We start from the raw sequence: 23,373 nt of genomic DNA, 5'->3' as shown, positions 1-23,373 counted from the left end.
GCCCGCCAATGGGCGGCGGGGGCGGGGCCCGCGCGCGTTCGCGGGGCCGGCCGGGACCCTCTGTCCAGGTGCGCGCTCGCGGCGGGGGGGAGCCCCGGGGGCGCGCTCGGGGCCGGGGGCGCGCTCTGGGGCCAGGGCGTTGGGGCACGGCCGGCCCGGGGGCTGCACACTGGGGCAGGGGCTTGGCGAGATGCGGCATCCCCCGAGACACCCCCTCTCCCCAACCCCCGTAAGAACCCCAGGTCAGGGATTGGGGTGGGACTTTGCTTAAAACCCTGAAAAAAAGCCTTAAAAAATATCTCTAAAATAATAATTATTTTAAAAATCGTAAGATTATGAGGAACGGCTGAGGGAGCTGGGTTTGTTTAATTTCGAGAAGAGGAGGCTCGGGGAGAGCCTCATCCCTGTCTACAACTCCCTGAAAGGAGAATGTAGTGAGCTGGGGGCCGGTCTCTACTGTGACTGCAGTGAGAGAACCAGGGGAAACGGCCTTCAGCTGAGAGAAGGGAGACTCAGATTAGATATTAGAAGAAAATTTTTCACTGTTAGGACAGTCAGGCATTGGAATAGGTTGCCCAGGGAGGTTGTGGAGTCACCATCCCTGGAGGGGTTTTAGAGGCATCTGGATCTGGTGCTGGATGATGGTGGTTTAGTGGTTTAGTGGTTACAGTGGTAGTTCTGGGTCGATGTTTGGACTGGATGATCTAAAAGGTCTCTTCCAACCTAATGATTCTATTCTATTCTAAATAATAAACGCTAAGGGGAAAAAAAAAAAAAACCACAAACCCTAAAACCAATCCTAAAACATTTTCAGTGGAGGGTAGGGAGAGGGCACCATGGAGTCCCTGGTTCTGCAGGCCCTGGCTTTACCCACTGATCTGCTCCTATCCCTGCTCCCCTCCCTCCTGCATATGGCACGGCACAGTTTGGATGGGACGTTGAGCGACGTGGTCTCATTGGTGGCATCCCTACCGCTGGCAGGGGGCTGGAAGGAGAGGATCTTTAAGCTGCCTTCCAAGACAAGCCATTCTATGAATCTATGAGTTAGGCTTTCCCAGCCTGCAAGTCCTTTCTGCCTCCCTACCTGCGGCTGCAGGATGACCTTTTCTGTTTTTCAGCGTATGCTTTTCAGAGCACCCTGGCTTGTGAAGCATTACCTGGTTAAACTGGGATTGAAGCAGGACAACACCAGCCCCTCCTGGTCCAGAAAAGGTACTCTTCAGCTCTCTTTGTGGGAAATGGCTCCAAACAGCAAACTGAGTCAGGGCCTGCTTCCCTGCCATGGCTCACTGGCATGCCCATGGAAGTTCTCACTGGAAGTGCCCCTAGCTGCTGGATGCCTCCTGCTAGAACCAACCCCCATCCATCAAACTTTTTTAAAGCAGACCAAAAAAACCTGCTTTCTGCATTTGCTTTCCTGTGCTTCTGCCTTTAACGCTCCTGTTTTGTAGCTCCTGGTCCATAAAAGCTAGAACTTTCTTGTGAGCAGAATAAAAGGGAAGGAACCACCATTTTCTTGCATTTCCAGAAGCCATCCTGGTACCATGAGATACCATCAAGCCCACTGCAAACCCAGGAAGCCCGATAGCGCCGTGCACACACACGCCAACAAACACAGCCCCTGCCCTGGGGGTGTGCACGCTCCAGCGCTCCCAGTCTCCCCAAACCTGACAGGACAAGTGTCGAGGCTGCAGGCAAGCACCAGCACCACTGGCAGCAGCCTAAAACCTGAAAAAATGGTGTGGGAGGAAACTCTAGTCCTAAAAATATCAGTCACTGGCAAGTGCTGGGAGGGAGCTGTGCCCCCGCTGCTTCGCGCTTTGCCTTGCGCCTTTCGTGGGCTCGGCTCCTGCCCGAGCCCATCCCCGCGCCGTGCCGGGCTCACAGCCTCCCGTGTCTGCACAGGGCTCCGCCGTGGAACCGGCCCTCGGGAAGCATGGGAAAGGGCTACAAGGTGGTGGTTTGTGGAATGGCCTCAGTGGGCAAGACTGCAATTTTGGAGCAGCTTCTCTATGGAAAGCATACTGTCGGTGAGACATTTTTACTTTTGGGGGGAGGTTGTTTCCTTTTCTAGCATCTTGTTCAGTGTGGGCCCCAAAACACCAGTAATGGAGGATTGCGAACTGCGCTGAGGTGAAGGAGGAAATTACTATGATTTTGTGGCATCTCTGGGCTGTTCTTAAAATTCATAGTCCCTTGCTTACAGATTTTTAAAAGAGTCTTGGAGAAGAACCCGTTCCATGATGTTCCCAGTAATGAAACACAAGAATGTTTAAAAAGAAACAAACACTGAAAGTGGGTGATGTGCCTGCTGCATATTTACAAAAGAAATATCTCGTTCCCTGAAAGATGCCATAGACGCCTGAAAAATAAATAGCTGTCACATGATGAGTGTAGACAATGTTTAGACTTTTGTTTCATCTTCTTAAAGCTTTATTTTGCTTGGTTTTGGCTAACATTTAATCAAAGCTCTGGAAAGAAAAACTGCTCAGCTTTAGGTTCCACGTTCTATGCTGAATTTCGAAGGCCAAGTGTCTCCACTCTTTAAGAAATCCCCACGAGGAAAACAGACTTGACAGAGGAACAGGGGGTGCCTGATATTTGCTGTGCACAAAAGAAAGGGAACAAAGGCAGAGCCTGCACGTTTCCCTCTGTTTCCACATTTGGCTTTGAAAGGAAGGATAATGATCATCAGGCTGACAAATTGTTCCTGCCTCACCTGGAAACAAGGGGTGGCACCAGGGCTTTGACAGAAGATGTTTAGTCACTTGGCATTTTTTTTTCTTGAGCCGGAAAATTAGACATTGGGATAAGTTGTTGGATAAACAGAAGGATTTCTAGCATGGTGCTTTGCAGCATTGCACCTTTAAAATGTGTGGATGGGAGGAATTTGCTGGCAAAGCGTGATGCAGAACTGTGTGCTAATACCCGTGTTTAAAAGGAGGATTTCCTCTAATGTTGCAGCAACATCTGTTTCCAGCATCCTACTGAGCGCAAGGCACGTAGCCCTGTGTAGCTTTCAACGTGAAGGTTGCAAAGCTTTGCAGGCTGAAGGTTTTTCTCTTTTCTACCGACCTGCCCCTCCTCTGTGCTGGGCTGGGTGACTGTCAGAGACACCCGAGCAGCATGAGCAAGGCCACGTTACTTAAATCGTATTGCCTTGCATTAATTCCTGCCTCCTATTAGCAACCCCGGCAGGAAGGATATTTGGGTGTTGCTGATCAGAGGAGCTATTTATGGAGCCAGCCATGTACATGATTATACAACGTCATGGACACTGGCTGACATAACCAGAGCGAGGCCTCGTGCCTGGGGTTTAGCCGTGGGTGTCCCTCTGTCACTCCCAAATGTCCTGCTGCAGCTTGGCCATTGAGCAACATAGACCTCCCCCCCACCCCCCGCCCCCCCTGCACTTAAAAAGATCATTTTTCCTTGCCTGCAGCTCTGCTCTGCTCTTATATTTTGGAGTTACTGGTAAGGGAAGGAACAGCTGATAGCAGATGGGAAGAGCAAGGGGAGAAGGAAGAAGGTAGTTTTCTGTTTTCTGTGATTTTGGTCAAATCATACTCCTGAGACTTTCAGAGAAATAGGGCAAATAGCAGAGACAAGATGAAGATATGGAGAGGGTCATTACGGAGTTGCTGCACCCCCAAGAGAAGAGTGGCCACGGCCCAGCAATTTTGATATCCCTTACACAGGCCATCGGGCATTGAGGGCATGGACCAATAAGCTGGTGCTTTTGGCAGTCCTGCTGAGTGGTCACCATCCTCCCTGCCTCTTCCTCAGCACATAGGCAGTTGTGGCAGGGGTTGCCTGGAGTATGGGCTGCTAGAAATGGTTCCCAGAAGACCTTCAGCTACTGTTCCACTCTGTATTGATTTAACTGCTGAATTGCAGAGGCAGGATGACATTGTGAGGGTCTCACTACACAAGGACAGAGTTTGAGGAATTGTTAGTCTTTGACTGCTCCTTAGCTGAGCTGCTTTAAACTGCACAATGGTGCTACCACTGCAGGGGTGGTCCTTCCACACCTGAAACATGATTACAGGCTCCTGATCCTCGTTTCCTAAAGCTTGTGAGCTCCAGAAAGCAGACATGTACATCTTGGCTGCTGGCCTTTTTGGCCGGAAGCAAGAAAGGAGTACTGTGTTTGCTGAAAGCCTGTCTGTTCAGAGCCATCCAGCAAGGCAGCTCACCAGGCATGGCAACATGGACACAAGCTGTTTCAAAACCTGTGCTTCCTGACTGACGTCAGGAGCAGCTCTGCGGCCACTCCAAGGTGGGGAAGATGGCCAAGCCAACAAAGGGAGTCTTTCCATTCCGATGGCAGGCACATCCTCATCTCAGTGACAAGAGGCACACTAGAACTTGGTTGGAGGCTCAGAGCGCAAGGTCTGCTGCCATTCTCCAAGGTGTTGCAGCCACTGTCACGAGGGTCTCCTCCTGGCTGTAAATCAGCCATGAGTCTGTCAATGCTCACGTGCCTCCTGTTTCCTGTAAAAAGGAGTGGTGGCACAGCTGGTGTCAGGGAAGTGATTAGAGTCTTGGAGATTTCATGCTGCTATGTAAAGCCCTTGGCTCATGCTCCTGGCTGTGTGCTTGGTGATGGTGCTGTAAACCCAGTTGCACTGTTTCTTTTCCTAGAAAAATATGCACCTTCAGGTCTCCCTGGCTTGTCATGGATAAAGTCCCTAAGTGCCACTGTTACTTACATGGTCAGCAGCTAACACTCTTGCAAAGGCACTAAGATTGCTTGATGTCAAAGAGGAAAAAGTACTCAGGAAGGAGGAATACCCCAAAAAGGGACTATCTGTGTCTGTGTAGCGTGTGAGAAATGATGTCTGGTATTGGATTTTGTGCTAGGCTTTAAACTGCAACGGAGTTTGCCTTGTGTCCCAAGATGGGAAAGGAGAGGACAAATAGATGGGACATGTTCTCAGAGCCACGTAAAATAATGTAGCTATTGCAAGGCAGACACTCTTGCCAAACTAATACAAGGAATTAGAAAAAAAAACCAAAAGGAAATGTTTGAAATGGGTGCAGATTTAGCATTGAGTCATGTAGGGACTGTATCACCATAGGCCAGGGCAAATAGTTGCTAAGGATTGCACATGTGTATGTGGTACATATACAGGTACAGCAGTGTGCCCAGGTGGCCAAGAAGGCTGATGGCAGCCTGGCCTGTATCAGAAATGGTGTGACCAGCAGGGCCAGGGCAGTGATCATCCCCCTGTGCTCACCACTGATGAGGCAGCACCTTGAATCCTCTGTTCAGTTTTGGGCTCCTCTCTACAAGAAAGACATTGTGGGGCTGGAGTGGGTCCAGAGAATGGCAATAAAGCTGGTGAAGGGAAGGGTGTGGTGCACTGCTGTGATGAGGAGCAGCTGAGGGAGCTAGGGGTGTTCAGCCCAGAGAAAAGGAAGCTCCAAAGGGGGACCTTACTGCTCTCTGCAGATACCTGACAGGAGAGTGTAGCCAGATGGGGGTCGGTCTCTTCTCCCAAGTAACAAACAACAAGAAAAGAGGAAATGGCCTCAAGTTGTGCCAGGGAATGTTTAGATTGGATATTAGGAATAACTAGGGAAAGGGTGTTCAGGCATTGCAGCAGGCTGCCCAGGGAAGTGGTGGAAGCACCATTCTGGAAGTGTTCAAAAACCACGTAGATATGGCACTTGGGGATGTGGTTGAGTGGTGGGCTTGGCAGTGCTGATTGAGCAGTTTGACTCGATGATCTTGGAAATCTTTTTCAGCCTTAACTATCTATGATTCGGTGATTGCCTGATACCTGGGATGATCTCTCGTTTTGTGACTTAAGTGTTGTGTTTATCCAAATCCTCCACCTTGCTGTTCTGAAGAAAGAGGAGCCAATTTTATTTCCTGAGTAATGAAAAGGGCCCTTGACTGGCAGCAGGAGATTGTCCCACTAAGTACCTGTGGTACCTGGTGCTGCTTGGCCTGACCTCTCTTGACCAGGCTAGCAGGAGACTTTCTGGCTTAGCTTTGGCACAGGACATGTCTGAAAAGAAGATGGATACTTTTCTTAAACAGTGTTCCTGTTCAGTGATGGTGCAGAAAGGAGTTTTTCTTCTGCCTTTAAAATATTTCTGGCCTCTCAGCCTATACTAAAGCTTATCAGCTCAAAAGAAGGAGATGAGAACTCTCCCTTGTAGAAAACATATCTCTGCCTCCTGGCTGTGTAAATAGCTGGTATGGTCACGTTATTCATAAGCAGCTACTTCAGATCCTCTTACTAGCTAGGAATGAAAACACCATATATTACTGTCATAGAAGCCATAATGAGAGAAATTGCCTCACTTGTTCCAGCTGGAGGGATTTGGGGTTTTTGCTTACACACTTTGGATGTGGAGGCCAATTAACCTAATTATGCATTCATAGAATCATAGAATGGTTTGTGTTGGAAGGGACCTTAAAGATCATCTCCTTCCAAGCCTCTTGCCATGGGCAGAGACACCTTTTTACATCTTCATTTCTTAAATTAAAACTTCCTGGTGATAGAGTTGCAGTCAGCTTTGCATTTTAGAAATAGATGAAAAGGGAACTGAATGTGTGTAACTGAGGGTCACAACCTGGCTATTTGTTGGTGGGACTAGTACTTCCCTAGCAGCTAAATCTAAACAGATCAGCTCCTCTTGAGGTTTGTCCAGCACTTTCCCAAGTCAGGGATCCTCTGATACACAGTCTTTTGAGATCTAAATAAGAAAAGCCTGTTATTCTGCAGCTTATAAACATAAGGAATAGCAGGTTTTAGGAGCTCTTTGCTGAATTCCCCTGGAAAACGAGAAAAAGAGATTACACAAGAGATCTTCAAAAGTACCCAGGAAGACACTAAATTTGTACTGCATTAATGTTCAAGATCCAGCTGGGAACTTTTGAAATTCCATCCTTCTTGAAATTTTGATTTACTTAGGTATTTGCAGTCTATCTGCTGAGCCTACCCTGAGTGCACAGTATTCACTAGTATATTGAGCCTTTTCTTTTCCTCATTGAGAAGCCACAAAGGGTTGGAACAACACCCAATTTATGACTGAGGCTTCCCGTTGCAGTTCCTCTGTGGCAGCAGTCGGTAAAAAACAAATACCTTTCTGCCTCTCCTAAGATTTACACCAGCTAAGTAGGTGCTATAGAGTGGCATCACTTCTGTCTATTCCTCCTTTCCCTCTCCAAATTTTTTATATCTTTAGTTTTCAAAGGAAGCGTGACATTGTGCACTGTGTTCTTAGTTCCCCTTCACCCCTCCAACTTCTGAACCTGAAAGCTGGCTCATTGTAGTGCTCTGCTCCATGGAAAAACCAGTCAAGCTGGCAGCAGTCTGCAGGATAGTAACTTCCCAGCACAAGCTGCCCTTGCCCACCCAGGTAGAGGTGGAAGAAAGAGGCCTGAGGATGCCAGTGAAGGGAAAGAGAATCAGGATCTTTGTGGCAGGGAGGATGGGATGGTGCCAGCACCTTTCTAGGACACTGACTAGAGTGTTGCTTCTCTTACAACAACTTGCCTGACCCATTTTGATTGCAGACCTAGGAAGTGTTTGAATGGGATGCTACTAAGAAGAAGTGTAAGCGTCATTGTCAGCAAAATGTGGCTGGTACATGGTCTGGAGCAGGGCCTAGAATAAGGTGACACAGGTATTTCTAAAAATTATCTATGTTTACTTAGGAAACTACTTGCATATACTCCCTCCCCCCAGTGCATGTAGGTGAAATTTCATCTCTGGAATCTGATACTTGTACATAAATTTCAACTCCCTCCTAAGTGCCCCCCCTATTTCACATCAAAATTTGTTGCTCTATTCTGCTGAGTAAAGTCCTGGGTCTTAAATTTTCCTCTTCATTTTTAAATAGGATGTTAAAAGACATACTTTTCACTGCTGCTTTTAATGCCATTAGAAAGAGATTGTCACAGGATAACAAGGATATATTAGAGGCTGTTGGATTACAGTGTAGCATTTAGAGGATGAAAAACTGTACAATATTATTTGTTGCTTTTTAAAAAGAAAACTTAGGTACTTACGGCTCCTTCCTTCTTGCCAAAGCCATGTTTACTGATGCTAGATATTTCCTTGACCTGTCTGTACAATGCAGCAAGGCAGAGCAAGAATATAGTGCTGTGTCTAAACAACAGTGCTATATCCAGAAAGGGCTTTGTTACTACCTCAGTCCTTAAAAGTGACCCTTTAACACATTCTACAATCACACAGGATGCATTTGTGCTTCCTCTTTTCATTAACCTTTGCTTTGTCCTTCTGTTCTTAGTTTTCCTTCTACACATTAGCGTGGCTATATTTGGAGGCAAGATAAATTAAATCTTTGGAAACCTAATAAGAGTTTGATCTATGAAGACTGCACAGAGAGGGGCAAAAAGAACAGCTTGTGCCACTTTCCTGCACAGGAATGCTGCATACATCACGGGAAACCATCAGCGTGGGTGGAATGCTTTAGCTTCTTTGTCAATGTGAAGTGTTTTGAATAGTGTCATTGAATATAGCAAAATCCTTATTTTTATAGGCCAGATAATCCCTTGTGTTTTCTTAAACAATACACTAAAATGGTCCCTTTTTGGCAGACAAAGAGAATAAAGCAGGACTCATTATTGTAGTCCTGCAGCAGCAAACAATTGTATATAGGAGTGCAGTGGAGGCAAAAACGTGGGCTGCAGAGAGCTTATATGAATACTTAAAACCAACTCTGAATGTGGCCCAGCTACACTATACATAGATTGTTTCGACCTGTACCCTTATGCACCTGCATCCAGGAGGAACACAAAGCTAAGGTGATTGATGTGTTTGGTCTGGCTTAGGACAAAATAATTTTAATTAGTTCAAAGCAAGCTGCCTTGAATTACCTCACATTTACTGTGTGGAGAGGAGGAGGGAAAGAAGGCCATTATAATGATAGTCAGGGTGGAACAGGTGATACATTTATGAAACCTTGCTCTTGCCTTGCAGTAAATGAACTTGTTCCTATTAGGAAATCTGAGTAATTTTAAATCCCTAGGGGATGGAAAAAGCTCACTGTGTATTTGAGTAAATATAGTATGCAACTTTGTTTGCCTGCAAACATCCCCATCCCTTTCTGGCTTAATTTCACGTATTGGTTAGTTATACCACTAATACACATTCATTCCCAGAATTTGGCTTCTGCTTCTGCAGTATGATCCAGCTCATTATGAGGCAAAGAAGTAGGCTTAAGATAGTACTTGACTATCTGGTGTTCCCTGGCTCTTGTTCCAAAAGGGTATGTTTGGGCAGGCTCGTTTTGCAGCATGTTTGGCACAGAACTGGTACAACTGGGTGGTTGGAGTTTGGAAAACTTGGGAGGAGAGCATATATATCTTATCCTGTTCTGAATGTGCATGTTGCATAGATTATTTTTACAGGCATAATCATGTGCTTACATATTAATGTATTTACAGCGTCACTATTGGAAATAGCTAGTGCAGTCATCTAAGAATGCAGCCCTCCATGGAGATGCCAGGCAAGGTCAAGGCCTGGTCAAGTCACTCTGTAAAACACAAACTGAAAGTTACTGTGGGGCAAAATTCTGCTGCACTACAAAGAATTCTTATAGTGAGGCTGAACTTAGAGCAGTGGGACATTCCTGCTTGTTTTCAAACAGGCTTAGAAGAGGGTGCCACAATGGAAGATGTATATTTGGCATCGGTGGAGACAGACCGAGGCGTGAAGGAACAGTTGCGGCTTTATGACACCAGGGGTCTGCAGGAGGGTGTGGAATTGCCCAAACACTATTTCTCCGTGGCTGATGGCTTCGTCCTGGTGTACGCCGTGACCAGCCTCGAAGCATTCCAAAGAGTCGAACTGCTCAAAAAGGAGATCGATGTCTTCAGGGACAAAAAGGAGGTAAATGCATGCTTGGCTGAATGCTGTATCAGTGATAGAAAGTTAAGGTCGCAAAGCCTAACTTTTGTTTCTATAAACGTCTTTACAAAGGAAAATGAATGTACCCACAGCCTTGGGCAACCCAGCAAAAAGGAGGCCTTCACATGCCAGGGAAGCTCAATTCACATGCCATGCAGGTCATGCAAAAGAATGCTTTTTTTCCTCCTTATTTCCTCTACTACAGCTAAAATTCAGTCAGCTAAATGCACCAGCCAGGACACTTATGACTAATAAAACATATGGTCTACAGCAGTGCAGCTCAAGTTTTTTTAGATATTGTACAGGGGAAGTCAAGTGCATAGAATAACATAACGAAGGGCATTATCTTTGTTTTGTATTCATGTACTTGATGGCTTACAAACTAGTGTAATTGACAATGGGTCTCCCAGACATTAGTCAATTGGCAAAGCAGCTTTAATGTATCTTAACAACCATATTAAATCAATTCAATTGTGTGAAATGACTGCTCTATTTTCCCTTAGAAAGCAGCTAGTGTTTTCAACTGACAGAATTCCAGCTTAGCTAAACAAATACAACTTGCATGTGGCATTAGCATTACGGCTTTTCCTACAGTATCTATATTCTGGAGTAGTTTTCACTGTTAAATGTCTTTAGCCTACAGCTTTCCAAATGTGTGGTTTATGCTGTTTAAAAGAAAAAAAAAAAAAGCATGAAGAATTAATTGGATAATGGTAGGGAGAGACTTTGCAAAAATGTAACTTGTTTTGTACTGACAGCACTCAGGGTGGTAGAGGAAGGCAGGCTCAAATTTGACGGCAAACGAATGTGCAGTCACAGGAGAGGTATGTTAGGTGGTAGGGCTGGTGTGAGCTGCAGACTGTCACGTATATCAGGAATACGAGAGTCAAGTATAACTCCCCTGCAGGGCAAGGAAAGGTGGACAAGCAGGAAATTTTTCCCAGGCACTGTGTTTTGTGATGGCCCTGATTTGGTACTATACAGCATGTTGCAATGCAGAGAGGGAGTCACAGCCCCAACAGGATCTGCGTCCTGCTCATCTGTGTTACCTGTCAGAACTCTTCTCTCTCATTGCATGCGGGTATTTTAGAAAACAGCCAATTTGCTTATCCTTTTGGAAAGCTCAAAATTGTGATTCTGACTAAGGATAACACGGTTAAAAAAGTGGTGGCCACAGTAAGATGAATAGTTTTCATTCCTATGATTTCCATCAAAAATAGGCTTTAAGGTGTACAAGGTGAGATCAGGAGTCCTACCTTAAGGTAAACTGTTAATCAGCAGATTAATGATTCTGTGACTTAAAGTCTAGACTCTACTAGAATAAATTCTTTACTGAATTGGGGATGTATGTACACACATGGTACTTCTGAGCTGGCAGAACTCGTTGAGTGGCACAGTCCCCTGTTGCGTGGCAGATGACAGAAAGCACTGATGGCTGGTTCCTTGCCTCTGCTGGCTGTGGGGGTTCTCCAGCACACACCTTAAAGCCTGTCCAAATTTTATAATAAATAAAGGTTTTGTTCTGTTATACTGACAGAGCTTTGCCATAGCTAAAATTCAGCTGGAGCATGCGATAAATACACATGAAGATTATAGCTTCTTTCAAAGCACCCACAGAGGGGGAAAAAACTTCTAAGCAGCATTTTTCCAAACACCCTGGACTGCTGTAGAAAAGAAAGGAAGTCTCAGACCTCATAGGAACAGGACAAACATCTCTAGCTGGAAAGAAGCAGAAGGCATTCTGGAGTTAGCCTGATGAACAGGAAAGAGCAAGCAGGTGTGGCCACACCAAACCCCACAAATCATCATCAAGAGAGGACTTTATCACTTGATCTTTGTCAAACCACTAGTGTAGAGATGAAAACAGAGTTTGACTAAGGACCTTGAACTAAAAATGTAGGTATGGTTTTCCGCTAAGAGCTGGTGCTGGTAAAACATTTTTAGAGAACAGTTAACTTAAAACAAGGAGGAGCAGTAGTTTCACGTAGCCAGCACTGCCTTTGGCACTTCCTAGAGCTGAAGCTCTAGGGAAGCCTTCGTGTACCTACTGAGCTCAGCCACGCTGGACTGCCTGGGTGATAGTGACACAAGTCACAAGATGGATCCTTACAACTGCAGATCTGAGTTGATACAGCTGTGCTGCTCTTGAAACTGCTCCCCAGAGGACGCTGCTGGTGCTTATCTGCCCCTCTCAGCAGACTGTCCCCTTCAGCCCTTCAGGTGGCTCTTGGTGCCTGGGGCTGGGCAGCCAGCAGGACTGAGCTGGGAGAGGGGCCCCATAGCCCAGCCGGCCCGGACTGCTGCCACGGTTGCCTTTATATTGCGGGATGGGGCTTGGGAAAGAAACAAACAGGGCGAAATCCACCAGTGTGGGATCCAGGCTTTCTCTGCTGCTGTGCATTTTTTCATCTTTTGAGCATCTGCTGCTGTGACCTACTCAGATGCCATGCTCTTATCATTTGTCTAGGGCAGCTCAATTGCCAAGTAAGTGGAGAACAGGGCTGTTTAACTTTGGATCTCTTGGCTATTGTTTCCCTTCAAGCAATCACTGAGGGCGGGGAGTGGAGTGGTGAGAAGGGGAAATCCTCCATATCCTATGATTAAAACAAGCTTCCAACCCTTAAGTAGATGAGGCTAATTCAAATCCCAGACCCTGATATTCCAATCTACATGCAACTTACCCTGTGCCAGTGCTAAGTTACAGAATAAGACTGAACTGTGTTGCTCCTTGCCCACTGATAAAAGGATGGTGACTGGTGGATAGTTTTGGTATAAAGCTCACCCTCTTGTTTGGTTTGTAGGTTGCAGTTATTGTCTTGGGAAACAAAACTGACCTCCTGGACCAAAGGCAAGTGGAAACAGAAGCAGCACAGCAATGGGCAAGGGCCGAGAAAGTGAGACTGTGGGAAGTGACTGTGACAGATCGGAAAACACTGCTTGAACCCTTTACCTTCTTAGCTAGCAAACTGTCCCAGTCCCAGAACAAATCAACATTTCCCTTACCTGGAAGGAAGAGCAAAGGGAATAACTGTGAAAACTAGACTAGCTTAGCATTGTCTCCTGCTGCCAGGTCACAGTCTAAGTCCTTTTTGTGCCATTTGCTCCTTGCAGTTTCACTTAAAGCAATAATATCATTCAGCAATAAAATCAGCAAGCTTATAGCTAAGAGGTATCCTTCTTTCTCATAGACTTGGCTTGCAAAAGCTGCTGGTGGTAAAAGCCTCAAAAGCACTTTATAAGAGCAGTTATTCTATAGCCAGGGTTATGGAGGAGGAAGGGATAGATGGATACCTCTCTAGCAGGGGCTTTTACTTTGCCTGGATACAGCCATGTTGAGGGACAAACCAACAAGCTTACCAGTATATAATCCCCCTGCAGATCTATAGCCTGTAGTCACAAAAAGTATTAGCTGCAATAAAGCATTCAATTTGGAAAGGTGATATATTTGAAATGGCAACAGCTCTTTTACCTTGACCTTAAACAGGGCCACAGGGCTTTTTGATGCTGCAAGAGGGTGAGATCAGTGTCTTGCTGTAGGAGAAGGATATAGAGCAGGAGGAACAATTACCAGATTTAGCCACCTATGTTTCGCTAGTGTCTGGAAGAATAAAAAAACCCAACAAAATCATTAAAAAAACACCCCCCACATCTTCTGGGAAATACCCCAACATGAACCTTGTCAACAAAGTCTAGTAAGCAGTGCTTTCAGGTCAGGAATTCATTTGTAGAAACCAGAACAGCTCTCAAAGCACTCATTGATTGAACAACAACCTAAGGATAAGATAGCTGTGGGATTGTTCCAGCACGTCCACTACAAATCAGTCACATTCCCACAAGTGGTAATTTTACTGAGAATTATATGGATCGATTTTGTATGCAGGAGGTATTGCTGGGCTCTGCTTAGGGCACACTTACCTGGCTGCTCAGGCAAGCTGCAGCAATCCACCCTCCCTAGGCCAGGTAGCAGCTGGTACAAAGTGCTGTATGACTCTGCAGGTGGGGGCTAAGGAGGGTAGGAGGCTGTTTTTTTGGAGACATCCCTGGGCAAACACCCAGAAACACCTGTACAAATGGCCCTGGTCTTAACATGCTGCACATGGTCTGGCTGCAGGAGCACAGCTGCATGTGCTGTGTTTGACTCAACGCTGGCAAACCTGTGTGCTGCAGGAATCTGCTGTCCCAGGCCAGCCTGGCAGTAAACTGGACAAAAGGGGATATATAGAGTGACAGAATGAGCAATTTTCCCAGAGACAGGGGCCAGATTTGGCATCTAACAACCTCCTGTACTAATTGATACTAGCTTTTCTTTATATTTGAAGGCAAGAGCAGGGAGAGGGAGTGAAGTACCCGGTTTCTGCATTTTCCACTAAATTAATCCTCTTTTTAACAAATACTGAGAATTTCACTGTGAATCAGCAAAACCACAAGCAATATTTGCACTGTCATAGCATAACTGCTAAAGACTGTGCTTAGTGATCACAATTAAGCTCATAGTATTGCTCTTCTTGAATACTGATGAATAAAGCCTGTCAGCATTACTAAAGTCTGTCAACATTATTAATGTCAGAGCAGCAGTACACTTCACTAAAAATTAAACAGGAATCCCTACCATTATAATGCAGGTAGACGAAACTGTTTATGTGCTTTGCTCAATACAGTTTGAATTGCTGTGGCCAAGGAGTAAGATAAGAGAGCAATTATGAATGAGCAAGCTCTTGTAATGCCCTGCTAGGAACATACAATTGTTTCCACACTGCAGCTGAGTAAGCACAATAGCACGACTTCCCTGCACCTGGCCAGTAAGAGTCATTGTCCCCAGCGATGCTGCAGGATGACACTCCCTCCTCACTCATTTCCTACTGAATACACGTGTACTCCAGGCTTCTCCCTACCCAGAAGACTCTCCCTGCCTGCACGTTGCTTCACTTCTGAGCAGCAGTGGTTCACCTCCTCACTGCAACCTCTTACCAAGGAATGGGTTATGTTCCTCTTCTTCAGCTCTGCAGAACCCTTCTGGAAGGGACTTGCATCAGCCTTGGATCAATCAAAATAAGTGAAGATGTCTACTAACAGCACAGCACTAAAGCTTACCCTTGAGTCAAGGGAGTGCAGGTTGACAAGTCAAAATGAACTTAAAATGCCTGGAGATGGGAAGAATGGGGATGACTGGTTCCTGTCCAGCTCTGCATGCTGCAGACTTGGTGCCAATTCTTCTGCCAAGACTGATGTCACCTGTAGGCTGCCAGAGCTGTGCAGTGCAAGTGTAGCTTTGCGCTCCACTGGACTCCCAGGACTTGACAGTGTTTTAAGACAGGCAAAAGAAACAGTATCTTCTAAATAACTAAGGCCATTTTTCCAAATAGGCTACATAAAGGCAAACACATTTTCTTTGATTTGGCTAAATTTGCAGTTTAGATAATTTGAGGCATTCAGATTAAAAAATCACCACCCACTGTTTTCTTTCATAAACTTATTCTGATGTTTTTCTAAATATTATAGTGTTTACTGAGAAGTGATGCAAAATCTAGTGTCTCCTCTGCAAATGATATGCACACGGTGGCTGGTACTGAGTAAAAATGAAACTTGCTGTAGTAGAGTTTTACCCAGGGCAAATAAGCAAAGTACAGAGTATAATGTAGTAGTGAATGGGCAGAATATTTACTTTGTTCTTCCTGTTCCACTGACTCAAACCCTGTTCTAGGTCACTGGGATCACTTACCTTCTGCAAAACCAGAGTCCCTTTACAAGATAATGGAGAAAAATTATTATAAAGAAGAAAAACAAATTAGTAAATTAATCTTTCTTTTCCTCTAAAGCCTCTACCCTGCTGAATAAACACTGTACAAATCAGTCGCCCTCACCAGTTACAACAGTTAATTTGACATGTCCTGGTGGCATAAAGGAAGAAGCTGGCAAAAAAACTACTGAGATTAAGCCATTTACCTCTTTACTCAGTAGAGGAGAAGGAAAGATTACCAGAGATGCTCCTAGTGTGATGTAGCTATGCACCAAACAGGTAAACAGCTGAGGGAGCTCATACACCAAACATGCACTGTGTCACATGACGGCAGTTCAGCCGATGAGGGTACAGTGCTACTACCCACCCACTGAAGGAAAGGACACCTCTAATTAACAGATTACTTTGAACCAATTTAGATTTGCTCTGTATCTAGATAGGAAGAGAAGTATGTAAATAAAATACATCCAGAATTTATTTTAAAGTACCAAGCCAAGTCTGAGAGCGCAGATGACCACCCAGCACTCACAAGAATGTTGCAAGGTGAAGCACTCGCCATGAAAAATGAATCTGTGCTTCCAGCCTTTACCTTAAGGGAGTGGTCAGAAATGCCATATCCACAATTAACTGCCCTGTTGCTACACACCTGAATGCAAACACTATGTCTCTAGGAGATAATCTTTATAGGTAGTTAAAGGATGTATAGATACTCCTTTACAGTGTTGTCTGCTACCTTACCATGACACGATTCCTTCTCTTCCAAGTGTGAATAGACCACTCCACCAGAAAAGCATCAAGACATTCTTTTCTTCCTTTTACTTACTGCCTCCTTCCCTTCCAGATGGCTTACACTTTTCTGGTTGTACTTTAAAACAACATGCCAGTCCTGCAGAGGCAAGGCTGTGAAAACTTAAGTTAAAAAGTAACCATCATGGATGCTGTGGCAAGTTACCCCCTCATGGCCAGGTCCCTGCACAACACTTAGTGAATAGTTCTGAAGGTCTTAATGCTGTCATTCATTGTATGTTTGTCTAGAACTGTCTTCCTAAAGTAGCAGCAGTCAGTGCAGATCTCCCTTGTCCTTAACCACAGCACAAATCCTTCAAAGCACACAGAGACAATATTCTGGGAAAATGACAAAGGAAGGGACTAAGTAGAAATATTTTCTTCTTCATTTTTTTTTAAACATCTTTTTATTAGCACAGTAACAAATGCAGACTTAAGTAGCCCACAACATACAACCAATCCACTGAGTGACTCCTATTCCACACCTTACAGTTAACAGCTTAAGGTATTTCACTACAGGTTACCATAAGTCCTGATTAAACCCTTTATTCTTTTCACAAAGATAGATTGGCTTATAAAATAATACATTAACTACTTCTCATTTAATATATGAGGCCATATATCCACCTCTCCATATCACAGATCATGAGATGACAGTCTTTAAAAAGGATTTGTTAAATACCAATGTGCCCTCCATCGGGAAAAACAATCCCAACATCTTTTTACAAAAAAAAAAAAAAAAAAAAAAAAAAGGAAAAAAAAAAGAAAAAAAAAACACAACTCAACCCAGAACAAAATAAATCCCTCAAACCCAAACAAACAAAAAGCAAAAACAGTGTGTAGAGTCTTGAAAGGACTTTTACATAAATGTCAACCTATGTACCTGTACAAAATTAAGCTGTTTTAATCTTTTACATATTGCAAGCAAACTGAAAACCAAAGAAGTCTAAGAAGTTTACATTCTTCTCGGTACTATATGTGAGCTAATATTGCTGAACTAATTACAGTCTTAAAGTATGCTATTCCAAATCCTAGCTGTCTACTGTAGCAAGATACCTTAAGTTACAACAACAAAATCTTAGGAAATAAAAGACTGAATAAAATCTGTTATAGAAATACCCTACTCTTTACCAGCTCCCTCCCACCCCCCACCCCTTCAAAATCATAAGCAGCTCTTTCCATCACAGACAAATAATGTAAGAGTTTGACGAAAATCCAATTTATGTAGCATATCTTTTGGTCCATTGTCTGGCCATTCTGTCATGCTCTGCTCTGTTAGTCATATACTGAGTGGCAATGCTTCCAACCAGGGGGTCAGCTGAAAAGGAAACACACCACTTATTTCAGACAAGTTACCCAATAAAAGCTTTTAAATAAAGCTGAAATCTGAATTTCATACAAAGCAAACACATGGCTAAGGTACACTGTAACATTCTAAACATACTGAATTAATGATCTGTATCTTCTCTGATTTTGTGTATTTATGGTGATGTACTAATCTATAATTTAATAGTGTGAAATGCCAATAAAGTTTTAAGAAGTTTAAGACACAACAATCAATCATATTTTGCATTACTGAGGGTTTTCACCAATTCATGCATTTCAGGTTTATTTTATTCCTTCCAAGGGTGCCTGAGATACTCATGCTAAGTGTGCTTGTAACAATGTAAAACTGCCTTCTAGGAAAGATAAAATCTCAAGAAGGGGTTTAGTACAACAAGTTTAGTACACTGTGAGATCTGGCCTTTCTCTCCTCTTTAGACATATAAAAATGCAACCTGCAAAATTATTTTGGAAACGAAAACATATTCCTCTGAACTTGTGTGGACAGAGGGTGGGTTAGAGCAGTAGTGATGACCACTTGTGGCATAGTTGGCCACTTCTTTTAAACGGATGATGGAAAGTAAAAGGTCAACCCCCCTGTTTTCAGGCTGGGAAGATGTATCTCCCTCGACCACCTCTGACTGCCCTGGAGAGGGAAATGTACTCCACTGGAGGCTTGAGCTGAGCTGGCCATACCAATGGAATGAAGAGGGCCACGTTATTTAATTGCTGGGAGGAATTTAAGGCGGCAGGTGGACTTACCGGGGTTACAGTCTGTGAGGAGGGAGCAGATGGAGAGGAGAACTTTAGAAATGGTTAACGCTGGACTCCAGTTGTCTTTTAAAATGTCCAGGCAAATGACGCCTTGGCTGTTAATGTTACAGTGGTAGATCCTTGTCCGGAACGTTACCTGCAAGAGAAGGGTGTGAGCGGGTGTGCCGGGGTGCCGCAGGCTGTGGGGAGGGACAGGGCAGCAGTACCAAGCGAGGGAGCGAAGCAGCGCCCGGGCGCGCCGGGTCCCGGGCTGGCCCACGCCGGGCTCCCCGGGCCGCCGCCGCCCTCTCGCGGCGGAAACAAGAAACAGCCGGATTTAGAACAAAAATGAGCAACAGCCTCAGGAGCCAACTTCCACGGTCAACGCAAAACCCAGGTCGTGGTGGGTTTAATTTCTATTTCCCACTTTTTTTTTTTTTTTAATTAATTTTTGTCTTTTTGTTCCCAGTGACAAAAGGGCCCAAGGCCTTAACACCAGCATTTTTCTCCTTCTAGACTCACAACAATTTATAAAATCCTCCAGACAGGGCAAGACACTTGGAATCACAGCTTCCATCACTTCTAAGAGGCTCAGCAATGGGGGAAGTTAAATTTACTTATTTTCATGATGTGACTGAGCTAGGCAGCTTGCCACAGAAGTTATCCAAAAGGGAAACACAAGCACCAGGAGCCGTGCTCAGAACACCATGGGACCCACACAGAGGCCTTACCCCGACTCATTGAGTGAACAGCAACAACTAATTTGGTGCAATTTGCATGGATTAGGATTATGAGCATGAATAAAGGCTGGTGGGTTCATGTCCTAAATCCTCAAAATTTGTCAGCTATCCACACCTAGAAATTTTATTGTCTGTTTATAGGTCACAGAAATATTTGCAAAACACACTTGGTAAGTGTGTGGTATGATAAGAAAACATCAGTGCTTTCTCTTGAGATGGGACCAGCCCACACATAAAACTTGCCAGTCAATCCTCATCTTTTCTACTGCCTTTCTGATGCAAAAAATAGCCTGTGACCCTCGCTCTTACAGGCTTGGGGAGCAGGCACGGGGGTGGGGTGACAGCTACGAAACTCTGGTGACTGGCATGTCCCCATGTACTGAGTCCATGCAGTGTTTCCAGGAATGCTCCCAATGCACAGAGCACACAGGCTATTTTTGGACTTCCAAAAGCGGTTACTTGTCACACAGGAGACACCCACACTGCATGCTTAGGGAGATTTTACGCTTTATTTCTTGTGAGCTGCTTGGATTTTGGATTAAAACAGGAAGCAAACAAAGGAAACTCCAAATTCCTGCACATTATGGGGGAAATAGCAAAATGACTGCAAGAGAGCAAAGATGTGTTACCCTCCCACACCTTCTGCAAAAAGCTGCCACTCCAAAACCAAGAACTCCTGATGCTTTCTACCTAGGGAGCCTTAGAGGTACAGCAGACAAGAAGCATAAATGACCTTTGCTTCCCAGATCATCTAATCTTCAGAGGAAAGGCAGCAATTACTCCCTGCAGTCATGTGGAAGTCCACGTGCAGCAGCCTGAGCAGAGGGCGGATCTTCCTCTGCTGTACCTGCCCCAACCCACACTGTTCAGGGCAAAACACATTCGTGGCATTTGCAGTTGCTGGCAATGGCTCTGCCTCGGGTTCCAGGCTCTCCCTCAGCCCAGCCCTGCTCAGTATTTCTGTGTTTGACCTGCACCTTTGGTCTCCTTCCAAGAAGGTTTCTAACTGTAAGCAAGGTAACCATTTTGACAGTATAAACACTTCCAGAAGGGAAAGCATGGAGTATTTCCAAGTTGATACAATAAGGACCAAATTAACATAGGTCAACAGTTCTAATTTGTAAAGACAGAAAGTAGTTAATCCTGATTCTCAGCACAAAAGCTAAATACTCTATAGACAGTTTCTCAGTCCAGTTGACTAATAACTGATAACGAAGCATGAATGCTGTTTGCCTTTAAGAGTAAGATTTATTTTTAAATTATTTTTCATGAAGGAAGGGAAAGTGAAAATGAAAGAAGACTCCCAAATACTTGCAGAACAGCCTGGTTCCTTAACACACCTTAAGATACAATCCTTAAGGGATATATCCATGGCACTAAGAGCAGTTTTCTCCAGTTAGAGGAACTCTACCAAGCACTCTGGAAAAAAATCTAAATTTGTTTTCACTTTAGCAGCAACTCAGAACTAGGATGGTATCAGACACTTAACAGTCCAGCTGTTTGCCATTTATGATTTTAACTGATGGTACAAAAGCCAGCAGCGCAGGGAAACCAAATGGAGCTGGAAGAGGGAGCAACTGGAAGCCCACTTGAAAACAAACAAAAATATTTAAAGTAAATGCTATTACACCCTAAAGAGGAAAAAAATCTCACATCAACCTAGTACATTCAGACCAAAATCAAAAACTGAGTTACTTGGAAGGTAGTGAAGAGAACAGCATGTGGAATAGCAGAAAAATATAGTGCAACTGAACAATCCTTTGGAAATGTCCCACCTGAGATTACATTAATGCAGTAACTACATGGAGTAAAGCACAGCTTTTGAAAAGACATAAAAGAATCTAATCTCAACCTTACCCTGAAGTGATAGCAGAGGTTAATTTACACAAGCAGCAGAATAGGAGTGGGTGGAAGGAAGTGGTTAGAGGTTATTAATACAAATGATCAAAGCACACACACCAGGTCAACACAAGTTACTGTTTTCACCTCAGTAAATGAAATCTAACCCAACTATAATGTGACTCTTGGGAAAATGTGCATTGTAATGGTACAAATACTGAACTCTTAAATTCTAATTATACTTGTTTACTGGATTCTCCTAAATCCAGGCACACCCAGCACGTTCCTGACTCATTTGCTCTCTGAAACACAGACAAAACCAGAATACAACACAAAATGAGAAAACATAAAAAGTAGAACAGATTAACACTAACATTTTCAAGGTGTTGTATAGAATGCTCAATTAAATGCAAAAGAACTCCACTATACATATTTAGGACATGAAAGAGAGTATCTGTCCCTGTATCAGATTTCTCCCACTGAAGTTCCTTGTACCATGCAATGCATTTCCAAGTCAAATTTTAAGATCTTTCATTTCTCCAAGCACAGTCCCTCTTATTACCCTCACAGGAAGCTAAATATCACTTCTAGCACAATCTTTTGGCTCTCCTACAGGAACATCCTCTCCAAAAACATCTGCTTCAACATACTGAATCAAGCCCTCAGCTGGAGCTAGACCCAGTCCTCAAAGGCTACACCTATATATCCTTCATCACACATCTCTAAGATGCTCATCAATCACACAGCATTTGTCAGTGTTTATGCCTCAACACCTTCTCTCACACATATTTCTTAGGGCTTGGAAGCTTGCCAGGATGACCATTTTCACCTAATTTTATTTAAGAAAGTAAATCCTTTAATGAAATTTCAGTTTCAGGTTATGAAATGTGTTCAGCTACAGGCACTTCACATTGGGAAGCCCACCACGGCAGGAACTGTCCTCACAGGAGTTACCAAAGACTCACAGAGGTTTTCTTCCACTGGTCTTACTGGGCTTATTCAAGGATTGCTAGTCCTTTTTCCTTACAGAGCTTCATCTTTTCAGAAATCAAGGCTTTTAAAATTACATTCTACTCTATTTAAAAATGACTCTACTGTTCTGTGAGTGCTTATCATCAAAGTGATATATGCTGGATTTTGTTTCAACTAGCTGTTTCTTTATTTCTTGCCCTAAAAGGCACTTACAGGAAGGCTACTGTAATTACATTAGCCTACCACTTAAACATGATCCACAGACAGTATTTACTCTCTACTTCAAGTAGTTGGACAGTCTGAAATCAACAAAACAGCAGGAATAAAGCAGGAGCGATATTATAATCATATTTTCCACATTACCACTGATTAACACTAGATTTTAATACAGGAGCAGCTTTGGTTCTCAAAGGGTGGTTCTTCATTTCAACCTGAAGTGTCCAAGTAGAAAAAGTGTGTTCTATTATAGCACCACCATGCTTTCTCCTATATATCATCTCAATGAGACTGAAGTCACCTGGATTTTACTTCCATGCCTACATGTGGTTTGTAAACCGACTTGGACTTTGCTAGATAAAAGACTCCGTTTAAATGAAACTGCTCCAATACAGTGAATCGCCACTAAACTCATCGTTTAAGGCCTCAGTAAGTGGTGTCTATCTGTTTGGTGCTTTAATCCCACCCTTCTTTTCATCTGGGTGAGGGTTTAGATGCAAAGATACAGGCAAAGCGATCTCAGAAGCAACGAGGAGAAAGCAGGGCTGAGCTGGAATGACATAACTGTTTATTTGTTTCTGCATGCAGGGCTGTCTCAGTAGCTCTGGCAGTTACAGGCTGGTCTTGCAAGGCATCCTACTTGAGCCTCGAAGCAGCATGGTGGGAACACATCTAAGAGGAAAGGCTGCAACTCTGGCTGGGGCATTTGCACCATCTACCCTGCCCGTGGCAGATACTTCTACCCAGATGGAGCTGCTGAAGGGAGAGGCTGCAGAGTGGATCTCAGACTGCAGGCAGTGTATTTCTCCTGGGCAGGACAGCCAGCAGGCCTGCCTGCAAAAGGTGTTGCCCAGATGGAAAACCTCCTACAGCAGCTGGCTGAGCTGTAGGAGGCAGTGAGAACATGTGTGGCATCAGGGCTGCTGAGAAGGAGTTAGACAGCTGGTTCTAAACTGCACTGGACCCACATCCTATGGCCAAAAAGCCAGAAACTCCCACCAGCACATATGGAAGGGAAGGGGCCAATAATGCAGAAGAATGGAAGCTTGCCATGGCAAGGATCTGCAGGAAGAGATTTCCCCTCAAAGACTGAGGTGTCCCCACAGAACCACTT

At 44.3% G+C, this 23,373-nt stretch overlaps 2 protein-coding genes and 1 long non-coding RNA gene across 13 annotated transcripts in view; 1 reads left to right on the top strand and 2 right to left on the bottom strand.

Moving 5' to 3' along the window:
• Positions 1 to 30: 30 nt before the first annotated feature.
• On the top strand, positions 31 to 17,196 carry NKIRAS1 (NFKB inhibitor interacting Ras like 1). Of its 5 annotated transcripts, none has more exons than XR_008430596.1 (5): positions 1,123 to 1,212; positions 1,906 to 2,030; positions 9,634 to 9,875; positions 11,431 to 11,789; positions 12,695 to 12,762. XR_008430596.1 is itself a non-coding variant. In XM_053941135.1 (5 exons), the coding sequence occupies exons 2-5, from the start codon at positions 1,937 to 1,939 to the stop codon at positions 12,789 to 12,791; spliced, it is 519 nt and encodes a 172-aa protein (XP_053797110.1). In that variant the 5' UTR covers positions 1,123 to 1,212; positions 1,906 to 1,936; the 3' UTR covers positions 12,792 to 12,874. The 5 variants fall into 5 exon arrangements, 4 of the variants coding, with proteins under 4 accessions (XP_053797094.1, XP_053797110.1, XP_053797085.1 ...); XM_053941135.1 differs by lacking the exon at positions 11,431 to 11,789 and adding an exon at positions 9,966 to 10,051 and having other exon boundaries at positions 12,695 to 12,874; XM_053941119.1 differs by lacking the exons at positions 1,906 to 2,030; positions 11,431 to 11,789 and adding an exon at positions 31 to 68 and having other exon boundaries at positions 1,119 to 1,212; positions 12,695 to 17,196.
• LOC128787175 (uncharacterized) lies at positions 5,606 to 9,489 on the bottom strand. The gene is made up of 3 exons (XR_008430597.1): positions 9,413 to 9,489; positions 5,933 to 6,017; positions 5,606 to 5,850 (listed from the first exon to the last, which is right to left on the bottom strand). It is a non-coding gene; the product is annotated as an uncharacterized LOC128787175 (long non-coding RNA).
• A 423-nt stretch (positions 17,197 to 17,619) lies between the features above and the next one.
• LOC128787124 (ubiquitin-conjugating enzyme E2 E1) overlaps positions 17,620 to 23,373 on the bottom strand; it is a 44,627-nt gene continuing 38,873 nt past the window's right edge. For all 7 annotated transcript variants that reach the window (XM_053941063.1, XM_053941056.1, XM_053941070.1 and 4 more), the window contains 2 exons: positions 18,502 to 18,649; positions 17,620 to 17,734 (listed from right to left, as the gene is read on the bottom strand). In XM_053941063.1, coding sequence (XP_053797038.1) covers positions 17,637 to 17,734; positions 18,502 to 18,649 — 246 coding nt within the window. In that variant the 3' untranslated portion in view covers positions 17,620 to 17,636. The remainder of the gene's footprint in view (positions 17,735 to 18,501; positions 18,650 to 23,373) is intronic.

This window comes from Vidua chalybeata, chromosome 1, assembly GCF_026979565.1.
Source record: "Vidua chalybeata isolate OUT-0048 chromosome 1, bVidCha1 merged haplotype, whole genome shotgun sequence".
Classification (NCBI taxonomy): domain Eukaryota; kingdom Metazoa; phylum Chordata; class Aves; order Passeriformes; family Viduidae; genus Vidua; species Vidua chalybeata.
Note: the sequence above shows the minus strand (reverse complement) of the source record. Positions and strands in the feature narration are given on the sequence as shown.

Coding starts and splice junctions, on each gene's coding strand:
- NKIRAS1 (XM_053941110.1), top strand. CDS start 1,937: ATGGGAAAGGGCTACAAGGTGGTGGTTTGTGGAATGGCCTCAGTGGGC. Junction 2,031..9,633: donor CTATGGAAAGCATACTGTCG/GTGAGACATTTT, acceptor GTTTTCAAACAG/GCTTAGAAGAGGGTGCCACA. Junction 9,876..12,694: donor TCTTCAGGGACAAAAAGGAG/GTAAATGCATGC, acceptor TTTGGTTTGTAG/GTTGCAGTTATTGTCTTGGG.